This window comes from Panthera pardus, unplaced genomic scaffold (genome assembly GCF_024362965.1).
Source record: "Panthera pardus isolate Hobbes unplaced genomic scaffold, ASM2436296v1 HiC_scaffold_6, whole genome shotgun sequence".
In the NCBI taxonomy this organism is placed as follows: Eukaryota; Metazoa; Chordata; class Mammalia; order Carnivora; family Felidae; genus Panthera; species Panthera pardus.
In genome coordinates, this window is record NW_026526991.1 from 74,624,339 (window position 1) to 74,643,431 (window position 19,093).

Consider the following 19,093-nt stretch of genomic DNA (forward strand, 5'->3'; position numbering starts at 1 on the left):
TAAACTATTTGCTTAAGGATTTCTTTTCTTCAGAAATGTGAGCCATAAAATACTGGCAACTCTCAATTTTGTGCAATGTGAAAGCATTGTGTGTGTGTGGATAGAATACTATGAGAGAGAAAACACTATTTTATTTAAGACAAATTATGTAATACCCTTACAAGTGTGGAATGATTTTTGAAGTACTGAAAGGTGAAATTTGTATACTTCTGTATTTTGTACTCTGGCAATCTAATGAGGTAATCAGTTTGTTTTGCTGATATTGGACTATTAATAGTCACAAATCACATTTTAGGAAGAAAGTCAAGAAGTGAGTGATCATGAGGAGGAAGAGGAAGAGGAGGAGGAAGAAGAAGATGACATTGAAGGGGGTGAAAGCTCTGATGAATCAGATTCCGAATCAGATGAAAAAGGTACTTGCTGTCTAGTACAAGGACAAAGATTCATTTGGGGAATATGTTTAAAATTTGGGGAGAGAACATTCTCCATTTCCTTCTTGATGAAGGCAGCTTTTACAACTGCCAACCTGTGTATCCCCTTCCAGCCTCATGTTTCTGCCCTTACTGGATTTAGTCACTATGTGATTTCCATTCTTATTTAGTACAAATAGTATCTGTTGTCATAGTGTGAATGCTGTTAATTTACCACCTTTTCGTAGTTTTGGGGTTACCCAGGATATTCTCCTTCTAGCTGCGAAGTGAATGCCTGGATGTAGATGCTCGTTTTCATGCTCTTGCTCAAAAGCTGGAATTATGATATTGTTGCCTATTGCAGTATGTTTATTTTCTTCCTTTATAAATAGCCAATTATCAAGCAGACTTAGCAAACATTACCTGTGAAATTGCAATCAAGCAAAAACTGATTGATGAACTAGAAAACAGCCAGAAAAGACTGCAGACACTGAAAAAGCAGTATGAAGAGAAGCTAATGATGCTGCAGCATAAGATTCGGGACACTCAGTTGGAGAGAGACCAGGTGCTCCAGAATTTAGGTAAGAATTACATTTAATTCTAATTAAGGTTCCAGTTAAATTGCCAAAATGGGTGTTTATCATTGCTTCCCTTAGAAGAAAGAAATTACATTAGTGGCCACATTAAATATGAGTTTGTGTCATGTTAAATATTGCCTATTTTTTTTTCCATTTTGATACCTATCTAGGCTATTTAATTATTTTGTCCAAAGTTGTGGCTGATTGTTTTAATGTCTTAATGCTGGAAACATTTATTAAATAAAAAAAAAAACAAAAAACTGTTAAACAAGTTGAGAGTAGATAATAAAACAGAGAGTAATTCAAAGATACCCTGGCTTCTTGAAGTTCGTGTTTGGGAGGTAGTTTTTCTCTAAGGTCATAAGTTATAAATCTGTGATGTGAAAAATCTGTGTCTCACAGAAACAAATGCAAATATCCTTTGGTCATTTAGGCTCAGTGGAGTCTTATTCAGAAGAAAAGGCAAAAAAAGTTAGGTCTGAATATGAAAAGAAACTTCAAGCCATGAATAAAGAACTTCAAAGACTTCAGACAGCTCAGAAAGAGCATGCAAGGTTGCTTAAAAACCAGTCTCAATATGAAAAGCAATTGAAGAAATTGCAGCAGGATGTGATGGAAATGAAAAAAACAAAGGTACTGACTGTATTTTGCATTAAAATCTGATGTTGAGGATATTTGTTTCATTTGGGACAAAAAAATTATTGTGATTCTTTCCATACTCAATAAAAGGGTAACCGAGTCTTACAAATGATGTACTTCCTTTTGGCAATTAGAAGTTGCTTCCTGCACTCACTCATCCATTATCAAAACCTTTCTTCAGAGTAGCTGAAAATCATGTGGTTGAAAATACGGCTTCTTTTGACTCTGATGGGTATCTCTCCTCCTGAAACATGTAAAATATTTCAAACATGAAAAAAATCATTAAAAATTACATAATAAACACTATATACACTATCTTAAACACTACAGTTATACGGAAAATCTCCTATGTGTTCCTTTTTGATCATCTTCTTTCCTGAAGAGGTAACAAGTATCTTGAATTTAGTGTTTATCATTCCCATGCATAGAAGAATACACATTGTCTTCTCTTAACAAAACAGAGTATGTGAATTCTGATCTGTTATCTGTTTTTTCTGTGGGATGAATTTTTCTTATTAACATTTGGTGTGAAAATCAGCAAATGTGAAAATGATTTAGGAAGTTTTAGATTCTTATGTTGTGTCTTTGCTGAGGACAACAATAGCTAAAATTATTAGGTGCTTACAATATGCCAAGCATCATTATAAGCACTCTTCAGGTATTACTTGTTAAATTCTCAAATAGTATAATGCCACAGAACTGTTATTTTTTATATATATTTTTTATATATGAGAAAATGAAAACCTAGGAAGGTAAAGTAATTTGTTCAAGGTCACACAGCTACTGGTAATAAGTACCAAAAATTCATTCAAATTATAGAACAATTGAACATTTATATAAAAAGCATAAAGCACTAAGCAATTTGATAGGAATATATTAGAAAAGTTATTAGAAAAAGAAATGTACTAATCCCACAAAAATAAGAATTGACGATTTAAAATGTGCAACAAAACTCCACTTGTTTCTGTTAAGTATTCAGAATTCTAACTGCTTGCTTCCATTAGTTTAATGAATGTTGTGATAGGGTAACTCCAATAGATGTGTTCACCCAATTTTTTTAGGTTCGACTAATGAAACAAATGAAAGAAGAACAAGAAAAAGCCAGATTGACAGAGTCTAGGAGAAACAGAGAGATTGCTCAATTGAAAAAAGATCAACGTAAAAGAGATGTGAGTGGACTTTAACTTTCAGTTATATACAAATCTTGTACATTGAACAAGCTTGTTTAGTAAATGGAAGAAAATTTTCTTATAACTTTATTTTATTTATTTATTTTTATTTTTTATTTTTTTATTTTTTTATTTTTTAAATTTTTTAACGTTTATTTATTTTTGAGATAGAGAGAGACAGAGCATGAATGGGGGGAGGGTCAGAGAGAGGGAGACACAGAATCTGAAACAGGCTCCAGGCTCTGAGCTGTCAGCACAGAGCCCGACGCGGGGCTTGAACTCATGGACCACAAGATCATGACCTGAGCTGAAGTCGGCCGCTTAACCGATTGAGCCACCCAGGCGCCCCTATTTATTTATTTAAAAAAAAAATTTTTTTTTTAACGTTTATTTATTTTTGAGACAGAGAGAGACAGAGCATGAATGGGGGAGGGTCAGAGAGAGGGAGACACAGAATCTGAAACAGGCTCCGGGCTTTGAGCTGTCAGCACAGGGGGCCCGATGCGGGGCTCGAACTCACGGACCGCGAGATCATGACCTGAGCCGAAGTTGGCGCTCAACCGACTGAGCCACCCAGGCGCCCCATCTTATAACTTTAACTATTAAATGCAGGTTAAGGACAATAAGCATAAGGACAATAAGTATGCATTAATTTAGTAATATGGCAGTTATTATATGGATTATAGGAATTCAATATACAAGCTTATGAAAAACAATATAATGTTATTATAAATTTTGTTAGAGGCTTATTTCCTAGATGATGAGATAGGAGAAAATGGCAAAGATATAATTGGTTATCTCTAGGGAAATCAGGTAACTACTTATAGTCTTGTATAAGATAGTGATTTTAGGATGGTTCCAAAGACAGTTTCACCTAGAGAGTCTTAGAGATGTTCCTGAATAATAACCCAGTTTCACTAGAGGTGGCTTTAATAAGAGCGCAAAAGTTTTCATATTCTTTCACTCAAGAATCCTGCTTCTTCCATGAACTCAGACTAAGAAAATAATCTAAAATAAGAAAAATTGTTATGTATTAAAATCTTTAATCTAGAGTAATTTGTAATAGTGAAAAACGTAAAAATAACCAAGATACTTGACAGTATGGAGAATAGTTAAATAAATTATAGCCCATCTCATTTAATAGGTTATTATTCATCTATTGAAGATTAGGATTTGGAAACTGCATAGTAAAATGAAAAATGACTGTGATTTAACATTAAGCATAAAGTAGCATTTCATATATGCATGCTTGATTAAATGAGGGAAAAATTTTAAGGATATATACCAGCATGCTAACTTTAGCTGTGTCAAGATTTTAAGTTACAGCCTATTTGTTTTTTATTCTTTCTAAATTTTGGCAATATGGTTATTTCTTTTTTTTTAATGTTTATTTATTTAGAGAGAGAGCATGAGCACAGTGGGGTAAGGGCAAGAGTCAGAGGCACCCCAGCAATTTGGTGTTTTCATTTATGGTGTTTTTTTTTTTTTTTTTTTTCTCCTCAGAAGAAGAGGCCACCGTGGTCTTTTCTCCATTGTTGGTTAGGTTTCAGCTTCTGTTCCTTTTTTCTTGCTCAACTTTTTCTAAGTCCTCCCTGGAGAAAATCTGAGCATACAGCATATTTTAGAAAATAGAAACCTACTCTGGGAAATAAAAAGAAAACTTAAGGAGATAGAAGAGAGTAATGACAGAGAAAAGTAGATATTTTCACAAGATGACTTCTGTATTAAGGCTATATTTCTTTTTTTTTTTCCTATTAAAAAATTGGCATATATTCATGAGCCATAAAGTTTGCTCTTTTAAACTATACAATTCAAGGTTTTAATATATTCACAGAATTGTGCAACAATCATTACCATTTTATTGCAGAATATTTTTTATCAGTCCAAAAAGTAACTCCATATCCATTAGCAGTCACTCCCTATTCTTCCATCTTCCTGGCCCTGGCAGCCATTCTGGTATACTTTCTGTCTCCATAGATTTGCCCATTGTAAATAGAATATATGATATATATAGCTTTTTGTGTTTGGTTTCTTTCATTTAGCATGATGTTTTCAAGGTTCATCCATGTTATTACATGTGTTGGTAGTTCATTCCTTCTTATGACTGTATAGATAGAGCACATTTTGTTTTTGCATTCCTTAATTGGTGGATATTTGGGTTATTTCCACTTTTTGGCTATTTATTTTTAAAGTTTTTATTCCAGTTCTGGTTAGTTAACATACAGTGTAATATTAGTTTCAGGTATACAGTATAGTGATTCGACACCTTCATATGATACTCAGTGCTCATCAAGTGCATTCCTTAATCCTTGTCAGCCCCTTCAGTCCCTTCAGCCTATTTCAGCCCCTTTCCCCAACTCTCCTCTGGTAACCATCAGTTTATTCTCTACAGTTAAAGAGTCTGTTTCTTGGTTTGCCTCTCTCTCTCTCTCTCTCTCTTTTTTTTCCCTTTGCTCATTTTTGTTTCTTAAATTCCACATATTAAAGAAGGAAATCTTGCCATTTGCAGTGACATGAGTGGAGTTAGTATTATGCTAAGTGAAATAAGTCAGAGAGAGACAAATGCCATATTTATTTATTTTTAATGAAAACTTTTGGATGACAGGAATAATTTCCTTATAATGTACTGTACTTATTTCTTTACAACTAATTCATATGAGATAGAGTAATATTGCACAATTAACTACTAGTATGGAATTTTTGAATCTTATTCTACAACATAGGATCATATATGATATAATATTCTGTTATAAAATATGAGGCTGGCTAGTCACATACAAAGCTAACATTCAGACTCCTTTGCCCTTCTACTTATTGCTTTGTGTGCATATTGACTCCCTTTGTAAATTGTTTCTTGTCATATTCATCTTCAAACCCTTTGTACCAAAAATATGAATGAGCTTGAGATTTGATTTTGAATAAGAAAAAACTTAATTTAGTAACAAGTTTCAAACCATTTGTTTATTTTAATTTTTGGAAGTTCATTTATTTAAAAACATTTATTAACTTTGCCTCTATGTCAATCATTGTTGTAGGCAATGAAGATACAGCAGTGATAAGATAGTGTCCGTTTCTCAAAGAATTCTCATCTGATGACATAGGACTATGCATAAACATGAGATGAATGATCTGTTCGAACTAGGGATACAAAACATGAAGGTTATTTGGTATATCACAGAATTTAAGTCCTAGAAGGGATGTTTGTGATTAAGTCCAATTCCTAAGCTTTGCCCAAGATCACAGAGTTGAATAAATGACAGAACCAAAACTAGGATCTGTGTTCTTTTTCAGTCCAAAATTTCTTCCTAAATTATAGCCTTATAAAATGACTTAAAGTTGTTTATAATTAATTGCCTTTTATCATATAGAGTACCTAAAAGCAAATTGGTAACCAATACCGACATGTTTTATTTTTCATTTACTTTACCCAACATAATATTTCCGAAGTTCTTGTAAAGTGCTAATACAATTAATATATGTTTTCCCTATATTTAAAATGGAGTGAATAATTACTGATATATTTTAAGGTGCCTTTATTGGAAATATTCTAAGCTGTGTTTCTTCCTTCCTCAGCAAAATTAAATGTCTAGCAAAAAATGAAATGATACAATATTTGTAAGGCATTTAGAAAAGCACTTGTATATAGTAAGCACTATGAATGTTTCTTAAATAAAATTGTGGCACAGAGATAACTTCATTTTTCAGAAAGAGATGGCTGCATCAGTATGTATTTTTGTTTATTGGAATAAAATATTCTTATCTGTAGTAATGGATGCAAGGTTGTTTTTAGCTCAGATTTTGCTAAGAACTGATGGGGCATCTGTTAATGCAGGAGTAGGAAGTATTGGGGCATATGTTAATACAGTGGGATGGGGCATACGTTAATGCAGGAGTAGAAAGCATTGTATCTTTCAGTTTACTATTTTAACTTATTCAATATTATTTTTATAGCATCAACTTAGACTTCTGGAAGCCCAAAAAAGAAACCAAGAAGTGGTTCTTCGTCGCAAAACCGAAGAGGCAAGTTGATCACTTGGAGGAAACATCTGGCTTTGAGATACGTGATGTATTTCTGTAGACTAAAAGAGTGAGTCTGTCTTTGTTGCACTTTCAGGTTACAGCTCTTCGTAGGCAAGTGAGGCCCATGTCAGATAGAGTAGCTGGGAAAGTCATGCGGAAGCTGAGCTCATCCGATACCCCTGTTCAGGACACGGGTTCCAGTGCAGCTGCTGTAGAAGCAGATGTATCAAGGGCAGGAGCCCAGCAGAAAATGAGAATTCCTGTGGCAAGAGTCCAGGCCTTACCAACGCCCACAACAAATGGAACCAGGTCAGTACAATTCTTTTGTTCCTTGTGACATAATCTTTGTGGCATTATTACTGAATGTTGGACTTAAATGAAAAAACAGCTTATTTTTTGGCAGTATACAGTCAAATAAACATGTAAGTAATAACTATGTTTATCTGTTTTTATATGATTATAGAAAAAAATATCAGAGGAAAGGGTTGACTGGCCGAGTGTTTACTTCCAAGACAGCTCGCATGAAGTGGCAGCTTCTTGAGCGCAGGGTCACAGACATCATCATGCAGAAAATGACTATTTCCAATATGGAGACGGATATGAATAGACTCCTCAAGGTGTGGAAAACAGAACATAGATATGTTCTTTCTTAGCTGACTGGTAATTTTAGGTTTCCAAATTTGATCCCTTGGTACATTAATCCTTACCAATTTGTCTTTTTTTCTTTTTCTTTTTTTGTGGGTTTTGATCGCATTATGTGTGAACAGATGAACATCATTTCTTTTTTGTTTTGTTTTGTCTTAATTGTGGTAAGAAAAGACAGCACGAGATTTACCCTCTTAACCCATTTTTAAGTGTACAGCACAGCATTGTTAACTATAGGAACAGTGTTGATTAGCAGATGTCTAGAACTTATTTGAGTAACTGAAACTTCATAGCACCCCTCAATTCCCCCCAACCTGGCCCCCGGCCCCTGGAAACCACCATTTTACTTACTGCATCTATGAGTTTGACTCTTTTAGATACCTTATATGAATGAAATCTTGCAGTACTTGTCCTTCTGTGACTCACTTATTTCATTTAGCATAATATTCTTAAGGTCCTGGATGAATATCATTTCTTAAAATCCAATCTGTTTTTTCAATAGCAACGGGAAGAACTCACAAAAAGACGAGAGAAACTTTCAAAAAGACGAGAAAAGATGGTCAAGGAGAGTGGAGAAGGAGATAAAAATGTGGTTAACATCAATGAGGAGATGGAGTCATTAACTGCTAACATAGATTACATCAATGACAGTATTTCTGATTGTCAAGCCAACATCATGCAGATGGAAGAAGCAAAGGTTTGTAGTTGTAAAAAAATGGTTAATGGCTTAAGGAAGATGTTTTTGTATTTTTAATCATGAAAAGCACTTTGAATTTTCATATCAAGGAATTTTCTATTTATGGGTTTACTATGATTCTTAGGTTTTGCATGAATATCACTCCCTGCTTGCTCTCCAGATTTCTTTGCTGATTTTGTGATATTATTTATTGTTTATAAAATCAAAAAGAGGGGCGCCTGGGTGGCGCAGTCGGTTAAGCGTCCGACTTCAGCCAGGTCACGATCTCGCGGTCTGTGAGTTCGAGCCCCGCGTCAGGCTCTGGGCTGATGGCTCGGAGCCTGGAGCCTGTTTCCGATTCTGTGTCTCCCTCTCTCTCTGCCCCTCCCCCGTTCATGCTCTGTCTCTCTCTGTCCCAAAAATAAATAAAAAACGTTGAAAAAAATTAATTAAAAAAAAACGGCATCCCTCTCCCCCCACTTCAACTATGTAGCTTCCTTACCGTGCTTTATAAAAAAAAAAAAAAAAAAAAAAAAAAAAAAAATCAAAAAGAGGGGCGCCTGGGTGGCGCTCAGGCCATGATCTCACGGTCCGTGAGTTCGAGCCCTGCGTCGGGCTCTGTGCTGACAGCTCAGAGCCTGGAGCCCGTTTCAGATTCTGTGTCTCCCTCTCTCTCTGCCCCTCCCCTGTTCATGCTCTGTCTCTATCTGTCTCAAAAATAAATAAACATTAAAAAAAATTTTTAAATCAAAAAGATGTAAAAATGTATATCACTTATTAATCCACCTTGAATTCTTAACTGCTCAAATGTGTCTTTTCTTTTCAACTAACCCATATGTTTGTTGGAGTAGGGATCATATTTTACATTTTTCTAAGGAGTCTTATTAACTTACCCAACACTATCAAATAAATAAATGAGACAACAGGCTTTTGCCTCTGAATATATTCAGCTCAAAATAATGTTCGTCATATGCTGATTTGATGTAGGAAGAAGGAGAAACATTGGATATCACTGCGGTCATTAATGCTTGCACACTTACAGAAGCCCGATACCTGCTGGACCACTTCTTGTCAATGGGTATCAATAAGGTATGATCTAACTACACCCAAATAATGATTAATTCATTTTGTTTATCTTTCATCAGTGACCCTTTCCTTTATAATAGGTAAGAAGGGTTTTTTTTTTTTAACTGAAAAGTATTTTTTTACCTTTCTTTAGAGTTAAGAAAAGTCAGGACTATTTAGATCAATTCCATTAGCTTGTCATCCATTGTGCTTGTGTATTAGAAGAGGTAAACAACTTAAACAAGAAATAATTCATCTTTTGCTTTAACAAAGGAAAAATGAAAAGAAAAATCTCTTGGGGTGCAAACAAAGTTGGTATCATAACTTTGGTTTAGTATTGATTTTTCACAGCTCAAAAAGAAATCTGAAAGTAAAAGATACAGTGGCACTTCCCTCCTCTTTGAATGTAAATGCATTAACCTGTCACCTGTAAGAATCCTAAATATTGAGGATGATAATGATTTCTGACTCCCCTCCCCCCCCTTTTTTTTTGCCACTTTGGGATGGTGCTAGACCCTTTATTTTATGTTCTCCCACTTAATCTTCACAATGTGCTAGGCAGTAGATATTATTAATATCATTCTGCATATGAGGCAACTGAAGTAGGAAGATAAGGTAATTTGCTCAAGGTCACCAGGCTAGTAAGCAGAGGAGCTACAGTGAATCAACGTCTATCAGATGTCAAAGTCCATATATCATATGCATTTGTTATTTGATACACATCTTTGTATGGAAGATTCTGTTATGTATGACCTGAGATAATTGTTGTTGTTGTTATTATTATTATTATGTTTTGGTGTTGTTACAGGGTCTTCAGGCTGCCCAGAAAGAGGCTCAAATTAAAGTACTTGAAGGTCGGCTTAAACAAACCGAAATAACCAGCGCTACACAAAACCAGCTCTTATTCCATATGTTGAAAGAGAAAGCAGAATTAAATCCTGAGCTAGATGCTTTACTAGGCCATGCTTTACAAGGTAATTTGGACTAAATTTCTGTTAAACAAATTGCATGGTAGCTTTGCTCTTTGAGAATGCTATACTATACCTCTTTCCCCTATTGCTTGATTGAATAGATGCTATATTTACTCATGCTTTTAATAATTATTCCTTCTTTAATTTGCATGTATAAATTTGGGGGGATTTAATTATTGTCATTCCAAGAAATGATTACCAACTTTAAAAGGCTTATTTAACCTTATTGAGCACTTAGTTTTTATGAATAAAGAGGATCAACCAAGTTTCTGAATTGGTTATTTAAAATATTAACCACATTTCATTACTTTACTCTGCATATCTAATTGCCTTAAAAATAATAAGTGTTTTCTATGGCATCTATTCTACATATCTTATAAATGGTGCATAATCTTGTTTTATGTGGGAGTTCTTAACATTGGATCTGTTTTGATTGGAGTATTGCTTTTTGTTTCCTTTTTGCTGTTATTTACACAGATCTAGATAGCGTACCTTTAGGTAAGTATGTTTAGCTTTCTGTGTACCCTACAGCTGCATGAATTACTAATTGTTCATGTACACTAATTGTGGTACATCTTATGTTTAAAATTTTTATTGGCAGCCAACTGGTTTTTGCATGATCTTTTTGAAATGTATCCATGACCACAAACATACTAAGTCTTTCGTCTTTCCTATACATTCATTCCTGTTTTAAAACCTATTAGATTTTTAAAGAAGTATGCTTTAGTTAATTTTCTCTTTTAGTTTTTGACCTCCAGCTGTGACTCCAGTTTCGTAAGCCTTTCTTTCTGTTTCTTGTAGGAAAAAATGGAGTATACATTTCTTTTTAATTTTTAAATGTACCTGTTAACTTGCATCTGTTGTTTTAACCTCATAACTTTCCTTAGCATATATCTTTGGTATATACTTGTCTCTGGTATATATTTGCTAGATTCTCAGCTATTCTTAATTTTTGTAAAATTAAATACATATATTTTAACATTGTAAACTGAAATTATTCAAAGCATTCTATATGAACATATTGAAACAATATTTATGGTTATAATATTTTCAGATTAGAAGTGGCTTTAGAGATGACCAAATATAGAGATTTTCAAACCTTCCCCTTGCCACTACAACCTTGTCATGAACTACACCCACCCATTAATAATGTCTCTGCTTCTCTCAATGATGATACACATGAAGGACCAGGAGTATCAGGGCAATTTTATTACTTGTGATTTTTCTGAATGATTATTTTGGAGCAGTTTTTATTTAATTAAAATTTTTTTTCGGAATCTGATCTGATCTTTTTTTTTTTGTAAGCACACAGCTGCCAAAAGTGTTCTAAACGCTTATCCTTAAAGGAGAGGAATGTAATTGAAAGATTAAATGTACTTACCTTTATGTGTCAGTAGAATAAACATAATCTATATATCTGAATTTGTTTTAAATAAGATGTTACATAAATAAAATACATGAGTTATTTGATTTTTTTAGATGTTTATACCGCATGTTAATCTCAAAGTAGTATTTTCTTGAGATCAACTGCATAATATAGGTATGGAAAGGCTGATACTTTTAAGCTGCTTAAGCTATGCCAAGTACAGGTAGAACAAATAGGATTGGTTATATCCTAACCAAGACTGTCAAAGTTCCTGGATTATAACTAGGATTTTTGCCATTCCATGTCTTATCAGGCATGTTTCTTCTGTATCTGTTCTTCTTCCTCTCTTTCCTCCTCCTCCTCTTTGTTCTTCTTCGTGGTCCAATCTATAGTAAAAAGTAAATTCTCTTTGTTTGCGTAAACTTTATTTATTTAGTTATTTTGAGAGAGAAAGAGAGAGGGAGAGACAGGGAGGGAGAGAGAGTGGGGAGGGACATTGTGAGTGACAGACTCTCAAGCAGGCTTCGCACCAGCAGCACAGAGCCCAATGTGGGGCTCAAACCCACACCATGAAATCATGACCTGAGTTGAAGTTGGACACTTAACTGACTGGGCCACCCAAGTGCCCCTAGTAATAAGTAAATTGTTATTTACATCCATTGTCTCTTTTAACTTGGAAGAAAAATGTAAGTGTCCTCCTTGATATCCTTTAGTGCAGAAGATATTGAACTGCTAGTTTGATGAGCAGTGTTATTTTTTTTACAACTTTCAAACAACTTCCATTTGTCTATGGCTGGAGAAGGGTCTGAATCAGAGAGTGGAAACCCATTCAGCTGATGTAACCTGTGTCTCATGGCTGAAATCTGTGCTAGGGGTGGGGGCCATAGTCTAGCCCAGAGGTGCTTAGAGGAAAAACACAGAAAGAGAAAAAAATGGAAGTTAAATCCACAGAAGCTCGAGAGTCCTATAAACTTTGCTTTAAAAACATTTGCTTAGCTCCAGTTTTACCTCAAACATCAGGCTGAGTGTTTGGATTCAAAGATGAATATGACAGAAAATCTTTCCCTCATTGACTTGATGCCTTACTGAGGGTGACAGACAGAGTATGATAAATTCAGTGAGGGCGATTATTGAGATATGTATAGGGAGTTATAGGAAGAGATAGTAGGGTCACCCAACAAGAATGGAGGAGTTGATAAAGGCTTTTCTGGAGGAGGTGACATTTGAACTGAAACATGAAGGAAGAAAAAGAGTTAGCAAGGCAAAAGACAAGGTGGAAAGGGCGGGAGGGCAGAGAAGAGTCCCTCTGGGCAATGACTAAACTAAAACATGGGGACTTAGCCACAGTGTTGTGTGCCTGAGGCCTTCAAGCAGGTTGGTGCCCTGAACAAGTACATAGCATAGAATGATAGAACATAAGACCAGAGGGTGAACCATGCCAGCATCCCTTTCTGATAAACTTGTACTTTTGTAGCCTTTGATGAACATCTTTATTATCCTTTTCTTTTTTCCCAACCTATGTTAGGATCCCTAAGACCTCCCCTATCTTTGAGACTTGCTATGAGGACTCATGGGGCTTAGCATGTGGTTGTTTTTATGGCCAAGATCCATGAGAGCAGTGTAGGAAAGATACACAGCTGGATCATAAGGCAAAAAACCACAGATGTTGTCTGGAGGAATCCATGTCTAGTTTTCCTTATGATCTTTCCCTTCAATGGGACATAATACAGAATTTTCATTTCCCTCTGGAGTGAAAATGCAGCAGCATGTGCACAATGTTTATGTCCAGGGAGGTCCCTTATTACTTGGCACCTGAAGCTTTTCCTGGGGACTGGTAACATAGGTTCCATCTGTCTGGGATTCAAGACTCCCATAAGGAAAGCAGGAGTTTAACATAAGCCATATGGTTTGTGCAAACAACATAGGTACAGTAAGTACCTTCGGTAGCTAACTAGTGACTGGGGATGCTCTGAGAATCAAGTTTCCAGATGCCAGACAAAGTCCAACTTTGTAAGCAGGCCATTCTAAGGATAGTAGTGTTTGGGCTGCTATGTTAACTCTTTTCTATACACTATTTTTTTTTTTTTTATAACTTCTAATAACTGAAAAAAAAAAAAAAAGACTTGAAAATACCTGGTTTACTTCCAGTGATGTGACACTGCTCAACTTTACACTGATACAGATGAACTTCAAGGCATTCGGAAGTTGCAAGTCTCTGCCTTTAGCTTTAACTTTCTGGCGTTGAGAAAAGAAGCTAGTCGTGGGCTGGATGTGTATTCTCAGAGTTACGAGTACAACAGTGAGGTGATAGTTTGTTCTATTGCCCAGATGACCATAGTGCTCAGACTAAGCTCAGTCCAGCAGAGGAGTCTGATCTGGTGACTTTCCTGGTGGGGGCCTCTATCCTCTGGCCAGGTTGGTCATGTCAAACCATAATTATCTCTAAATAAGTCATACATGCATAAGCAGGAGCTAAGTTTTTACTAAGCACTCATATGATGTTTAACATACTAACTGGTCTCATACTAACTGGTTTCTACAAGAAAAACACTGGCAAATCTTAGCCAGCCTTTATGCATGGGAAAATAAAGATTAGGTTTGTCATTTCTTTATAACCTCATGTTCTATATTATCAACTAATGCAGTCACCTTAACACGCATTTATCACGTCTGTGAAGCAAGTCCTTGAGCCTCCCTCTAGTGGTAGGCTTTGAGGTACACATTGCCTTCAAGACCACCATGATCTTCACTTCAGAAAGTAAATTCCCTTTTACGGGTCCTAGATGGGCTCCATTTTAGATAATACTATCACGTATCAAGTATTACTGAATTTCTATCAAAGTATCTGCTAAACAGTGAGGAAGAAAGGGAACATCAAAGAAAGGAATTAGTTGTCCACAGTCCACATGCACAAAATTACAAGTTAAAAGGGGATAAATCATATATGTTTTTGATTAATATATGTTATTTATAATATGTTTGCTTTTGTAGAATGATTTTATAATAAAATGTGTATATTTTAAAAACCTGCACCTATGTTAGGGGCTCACTGACATTTTAAATAGTTTACTTTCAGTGGCTATTTGATTTATTGACTTCCTACTAGTTTTACTTGTTTGCTTTTTCTCCTCTTTTTTACTAGTCTGTTACAGTTGTTCTGAAATAGTGGTGATTTACTTGTATTTATTTACAAAACTGTTGCATGCGAACCTATTGTTTTTGTCTTTTATGTACATATGAATGAGCTGCATGCTGATGTGTGACTTCTGAATACCTTCACACATGCACACACACACACACACACACACACACCACTCTCTTACTCTCTGCTTGAAAACAAAAATAAAAATAAAGGAAAATATTTAAGTAAATTGACATATTAAAATATAGCAAGTATGTCTACCCCTATATAGTTTTTGAAGTTGGCTTAGTACATTAAAGGGAGCTCATGCAACATTTACTCTCTCTTGTATTTTACTCTGTGGGTTTTCATATGTTTGGATAGCATGGGGTAAATACATACTCTGAAAAATATATACATACTCTGATAAACACATGATCTCATTTCCATCCTGTGAATGTTGTTCTTCTATATTTTATGATTCAAACTTGTGGTTTTTCTATTTTGGACCCTTTTTCTCATTTTAGGACACATAATCAAAGGGGTTTCTTAGAAGTATTTTTCTACATTTCTATTTGGACTCAGTTACGAAAATCAAAGTGCCCATATTGAGATGTTGATATTTATTATAGCATGGGGATTGTAGTCACTCAAATTGTGGCATGTGGATAATACTTAGATTTTGGACATTTTTTTTTTTAGAAAATGTAGAGGATAGTACTGATGAGGATGCACCTTTGAACAGCCCAGGATCAGAAGGAAGGTAGGAGAGCCTTTAGAAACTTAATAGATTTTATTTGTTTCTGTAATTTTTTAAATACTTTTATCTTGTTGCTTCAATCAATTACCATAAAACAAATAATTTTGAATTTTATGGCTAAGTGAATAGCACTAGAAATAGTATTATGGAAACCAAACTAAGTCATACTTAACCACCACAAAAATACCGGGATATTTAAGGAAAGAAAATGAATAATTTTGTAATTCATTTTGATTTTAAATATTGTCTTTTTTGCCCTGTAGACCTATAAGGTGTTTTCTATAGTTAAAAACATAGAAGACAGCATTTTTTATAAGTCCCGTTTTAACCCGTGGTTAATTATTTATTTGCATCTAGCACACTATCTTCAGACCTTATGAAACTTTGTGGTGAAGTGAAACCTAAAAGCAAGGTAAGGAGAATTGAAAATAACAGGTAAGCATCCTTCCCCACAGTCTTCTGTTATCACTAATAAACACATAGGCCTCAGACCCTTAAGAAGGTTAGCAAGTTGGCATGCTTTTACCATCGCTCCCATGTATAACAACTTTAGTTCTGTAATTACCATATTCTCCTTTGAAACAAACATTATGTCAAAATATTTCTCCTTTGTGGAACTTGTGCTTTACCATATTATTGCATTTTTTCCACTGGAGAAGCTATGATTATAGAGACCAATTCTTATTTTCTTCTAGGTTTTTCCTAAAAGTTTCAGTACTCATTAAGGAAGTTATGTGGTAATTTATTAAGGTCACCTAAGTTTCCTAATAATTATAAAGGAGATTGTAGACCCTGTGGTGGCATACAGCATAAATTTGCAAAATTTGTTAATTGGCAGGAGGTTTTTGAAATTTTAACATTTAGTATCTTCTTAAGTATATCACGTATATTTTGTTAAAGTAGTATCCTGAGGTGGTTTGAATAATAAGCCAACTCTTAATCATTAATTAGTTGTATTAAAAACTAATGAGACTATAATGCATATTTGTATAATTAAAAAAAATATCAATGCCACATGCTGTTAAATGTGTAAGATATTTGGTATGTTTCATATTCAGTGTTGGTAGCATTTGATACTAGATGAATTAACTAACCATCTTAAGATGTTTAAAAACAAAGAATTCTTGTAGTCCTTAGTAAATATTTGTTAAATGGATGGAAAGAATCAGGACCTGAAAGAATTAACACTGTGCAAATGGGTAAGACAGAGTTAAGGCCCATAGTGAATAGTCAGGTAATGCAAATGAATAATTTGGCTGGATGTAATGAGTAGGGGTCATTGTGATTACCTGACAAGGACATGCCTCACCTAAGCAAATAAACACCACTCAACTCTTGCTCATTTTTGCCATGAGGATTATAGGCCTAAGACAACTAGATCTTCTATTTTTTCCTAAAGAAGCCTTAAATACAGATTTTTATGTAGAATTTCCTGATCTTTAACACACTGGTCAAGCCAATCAAAAAAACATCTCCAGGCTGTATGTATGATCCTTGAGCTTGGTAACATATGGTTTTATTTTATTATTCTAAGTGACTAAGCAGAAGTTACTCCCACACTCAGAGAAAACATTCCGGTATGGTTTGGATCCAGTCTTAGGTAGAGGTGAAAATCTCTTAAGGTCCTGAATGTCTTTCAGGCCCTGTGAAAGCCTAGATATTCATGCCCTTCTGGGACACCAGAGAGAGGTGTAAAGTGGTGCTCTAAACATTATCTGCTGAAGGAACCGCTACAGTTTGGAATTCCTAAGAAAAGGATTCCTCCCTACCTTGGGCTGTTGGCAGTGAAGAGAACTGAGAGTGTAAAAAACTGGCCGGAGAGTTTTCTTTTTCCAAAAATTTTCTGAGGTGCTACTTACTACTCCTTTTGAACTTCATTCAAAGACGCCTGAAAGGATCTCATGTCATTTCTGTTTCTTTCTTTTTTAAATTTATTTATTTATTTTGACAGAGAGAGAGAGAGAGTATGAGCGTGCTTGCACGAGCAGGGGAGGGGCAGAGAGAGAGGGAGAGAGAGGATCCCAAGCAGGCTCCGTGCTGTCAGCCTGAAACTAGATGCAAGGCTCAAACTCATGAACCGTGAGATCATGACCTGAGCCAAAATCAAGAGTCAGTCGCTTAACTGACTGTTCCACCCAAGCGCCTCTCATTTATTTTCATCATTGAAGAAGTAAAGTTAACTGTATACGTTAAATAGGTATGTACTAGCACTATGCTATGTACAGGGGAAATAAAGATGAATAAAACAGGGTGTGTGCTCTTTAGAGGCTTATAATCTGGTAAACAGCTTGATCATCCATTAATACCTTAGTGATAATAACAACTGAACAACAACAGGGTAGTCAGTTCATTTTCAAGAGTAAGGAAAGGAATTTGTATAGTGAATTTAGATTCTAGGAAAATAACCTTCACTTGCCTAACCATGCTACTAAAGCTCGGGTAGGCTCATGTTGAATTATCCAGCAGGCAGGTTAAAAACACAGCTAATGCATCAGGAGAATGGGGTCACAAAAACTGAGAAGCAGATTTAAAAAATTGATATTAAAATAAAATTTAAAACTGAAAGTGATATTAAATGAGCATCTGAGCATGGGGTAAATCAGAATTTAGTTGAGCTTCCCTGCAGTTAACTTTTGGTTTAATTTCTTCTTTCTTTTTTAAAAAAATTTTATGTTGAGGGAGGTGGCCATGAGTGGCAGGGTAACATAGTCATACCCTATGTCATATTGGTGACAAGTTGTTTGTTTTTGAATCTCGCTTTGCCACTTACTAGTTGTGTGACTTTGGGTAAATTACTTAGCGCCTCTGTGTGTTAGTCTCCTCATTGGTGAATTGGGATAATGATAGTACATGCTAATGTAATTAAGTGTTCGAACATTGCCTGGCATACAATAACTATTATATAAATATTGGCTATTATTATGGCCTTTAAAGGTCTTATATGGCTATAGCTCTGGCTTGTCACTATCTTACATGCTATGTTTGACACTTGCTAGGAAATGACACGCTAAATATTTTTACCTATTTCAAACTAATATTAAATCTCTATTCCCTAATCATCTCTGCAAAAGTTTGCTTCTGATTGCTTTTCCTTCCATTCTCTGACTAGGCCCGAAGGAGAACCACCACTCAAATGGAATTGCTGTATGCAGATAGCAGTGAACTAGCCTCAGACACTAGTACAGGAGATGCCTCCTTGCCTGGCGCTCTTACACCTGTTGCAGAAGGGCAAGAGATTGGAATGAATACAGAGACAAGTGGTACTTCTGCTAGGGAAAAAGAGCTCCCTCCCCCATCTGGCTTCCCTTCTAAGATAGGCAGCATGTAAGTCTGGCCCAGCTACACTAACTTCCTTTTCTTTGGCTTTTCTTTTTCTTTCTTTTTAAAAATTTTTTATATGCATGTTGCTAATTTCTTATTTCTATTTTTTTAAAATTCCGTAAACAAGATCTCCGGTTTTCAAAGGAATTTCTGTTAGGTGTTATCTCCCCTAATTTTTTTGACATTTGAAATCATTTAAGATGAGATGTTCTTTGTTCAATTCTATTGCTTGTTTCTAAGTTTTAGGGTCATTCTTCAGGATTATAATTTTCATAAAGGCTGAGTTATGAATTATAGACAAAATTTTTTAGGAACACTTAAATCAGGTAGTTATATCTATAAAACCATCATA

At 35.1% G+C, this 19,093-nt stretch overlaps 1 protein-coding gene across 9 annotated transcripts in view; it reads left to right on the forward strand.

Annotated features, from left to right (window-relative positions):
- The window catches only part of KIF21A (kinesin family member 21A), a 150,399-nt gene that overhangs the window by 105,053 nt on the left and 26,253 nt on the right, over window positions 1-19,093 (forward strand). For 6 of the 9 annotated variants that reach the window (XM_019452452.2, XM_053895205.1, XM_019452439.2 and 3 more), the window contains 14 exons: window positions 296-413; window positions 803-991; window positions 1,422-1,621; window positions 2,689-2,796; window positions 6,748-6,816; window positions 6,911-7,125; window positions 7,280-7,433; window positions 7,964-8,158; window positions 9,125-9,226; window positions 10,011-10,176; window positions 10,651-10,671; window positions 15,363-15,423; window positions 15,778-15,832; window positions 18,530-18,744. In XM_019452452.2, the coding sequence (XP_019307997.1) occupies window positions 296-413; window positions 803-991; window positions 1,422-1,621; window positions 2,689-2,796; window positions 6,748-6,816; window positions 6,911-7,125; window positions 7,280-7,433; window positions 7,964-8,158; window positions 9,125-9,226; window positions 10,011-10,176; window positions 10,651-10,671; window positions 15,363-15,423; window positions 15,778-15,832; window positions 18,530-18,744 (1,868 nt within the window). The remainder of the gene's footprint in view (window positions 1-295; window positions 414-802; window positions 992-1,421; window positions 1,622-2,688; window positions 2,797-6,747; window positions 6,817-6,910; window positions 7,126-7,279; window positions 7,434-7,963; window positions 8,159-9,124; window positions 9,227-10,010; window positions 10,177-10,650; window positions 10,672-15,362; window positions 15,424-15,777; window positions 15,833-18,529; window positions 18,745-19,093) is intronic. The other 3 variants (XM_019452441.2, XM_019452446.2, XM_019452448.2) reach the window with 1 other exon arrangement.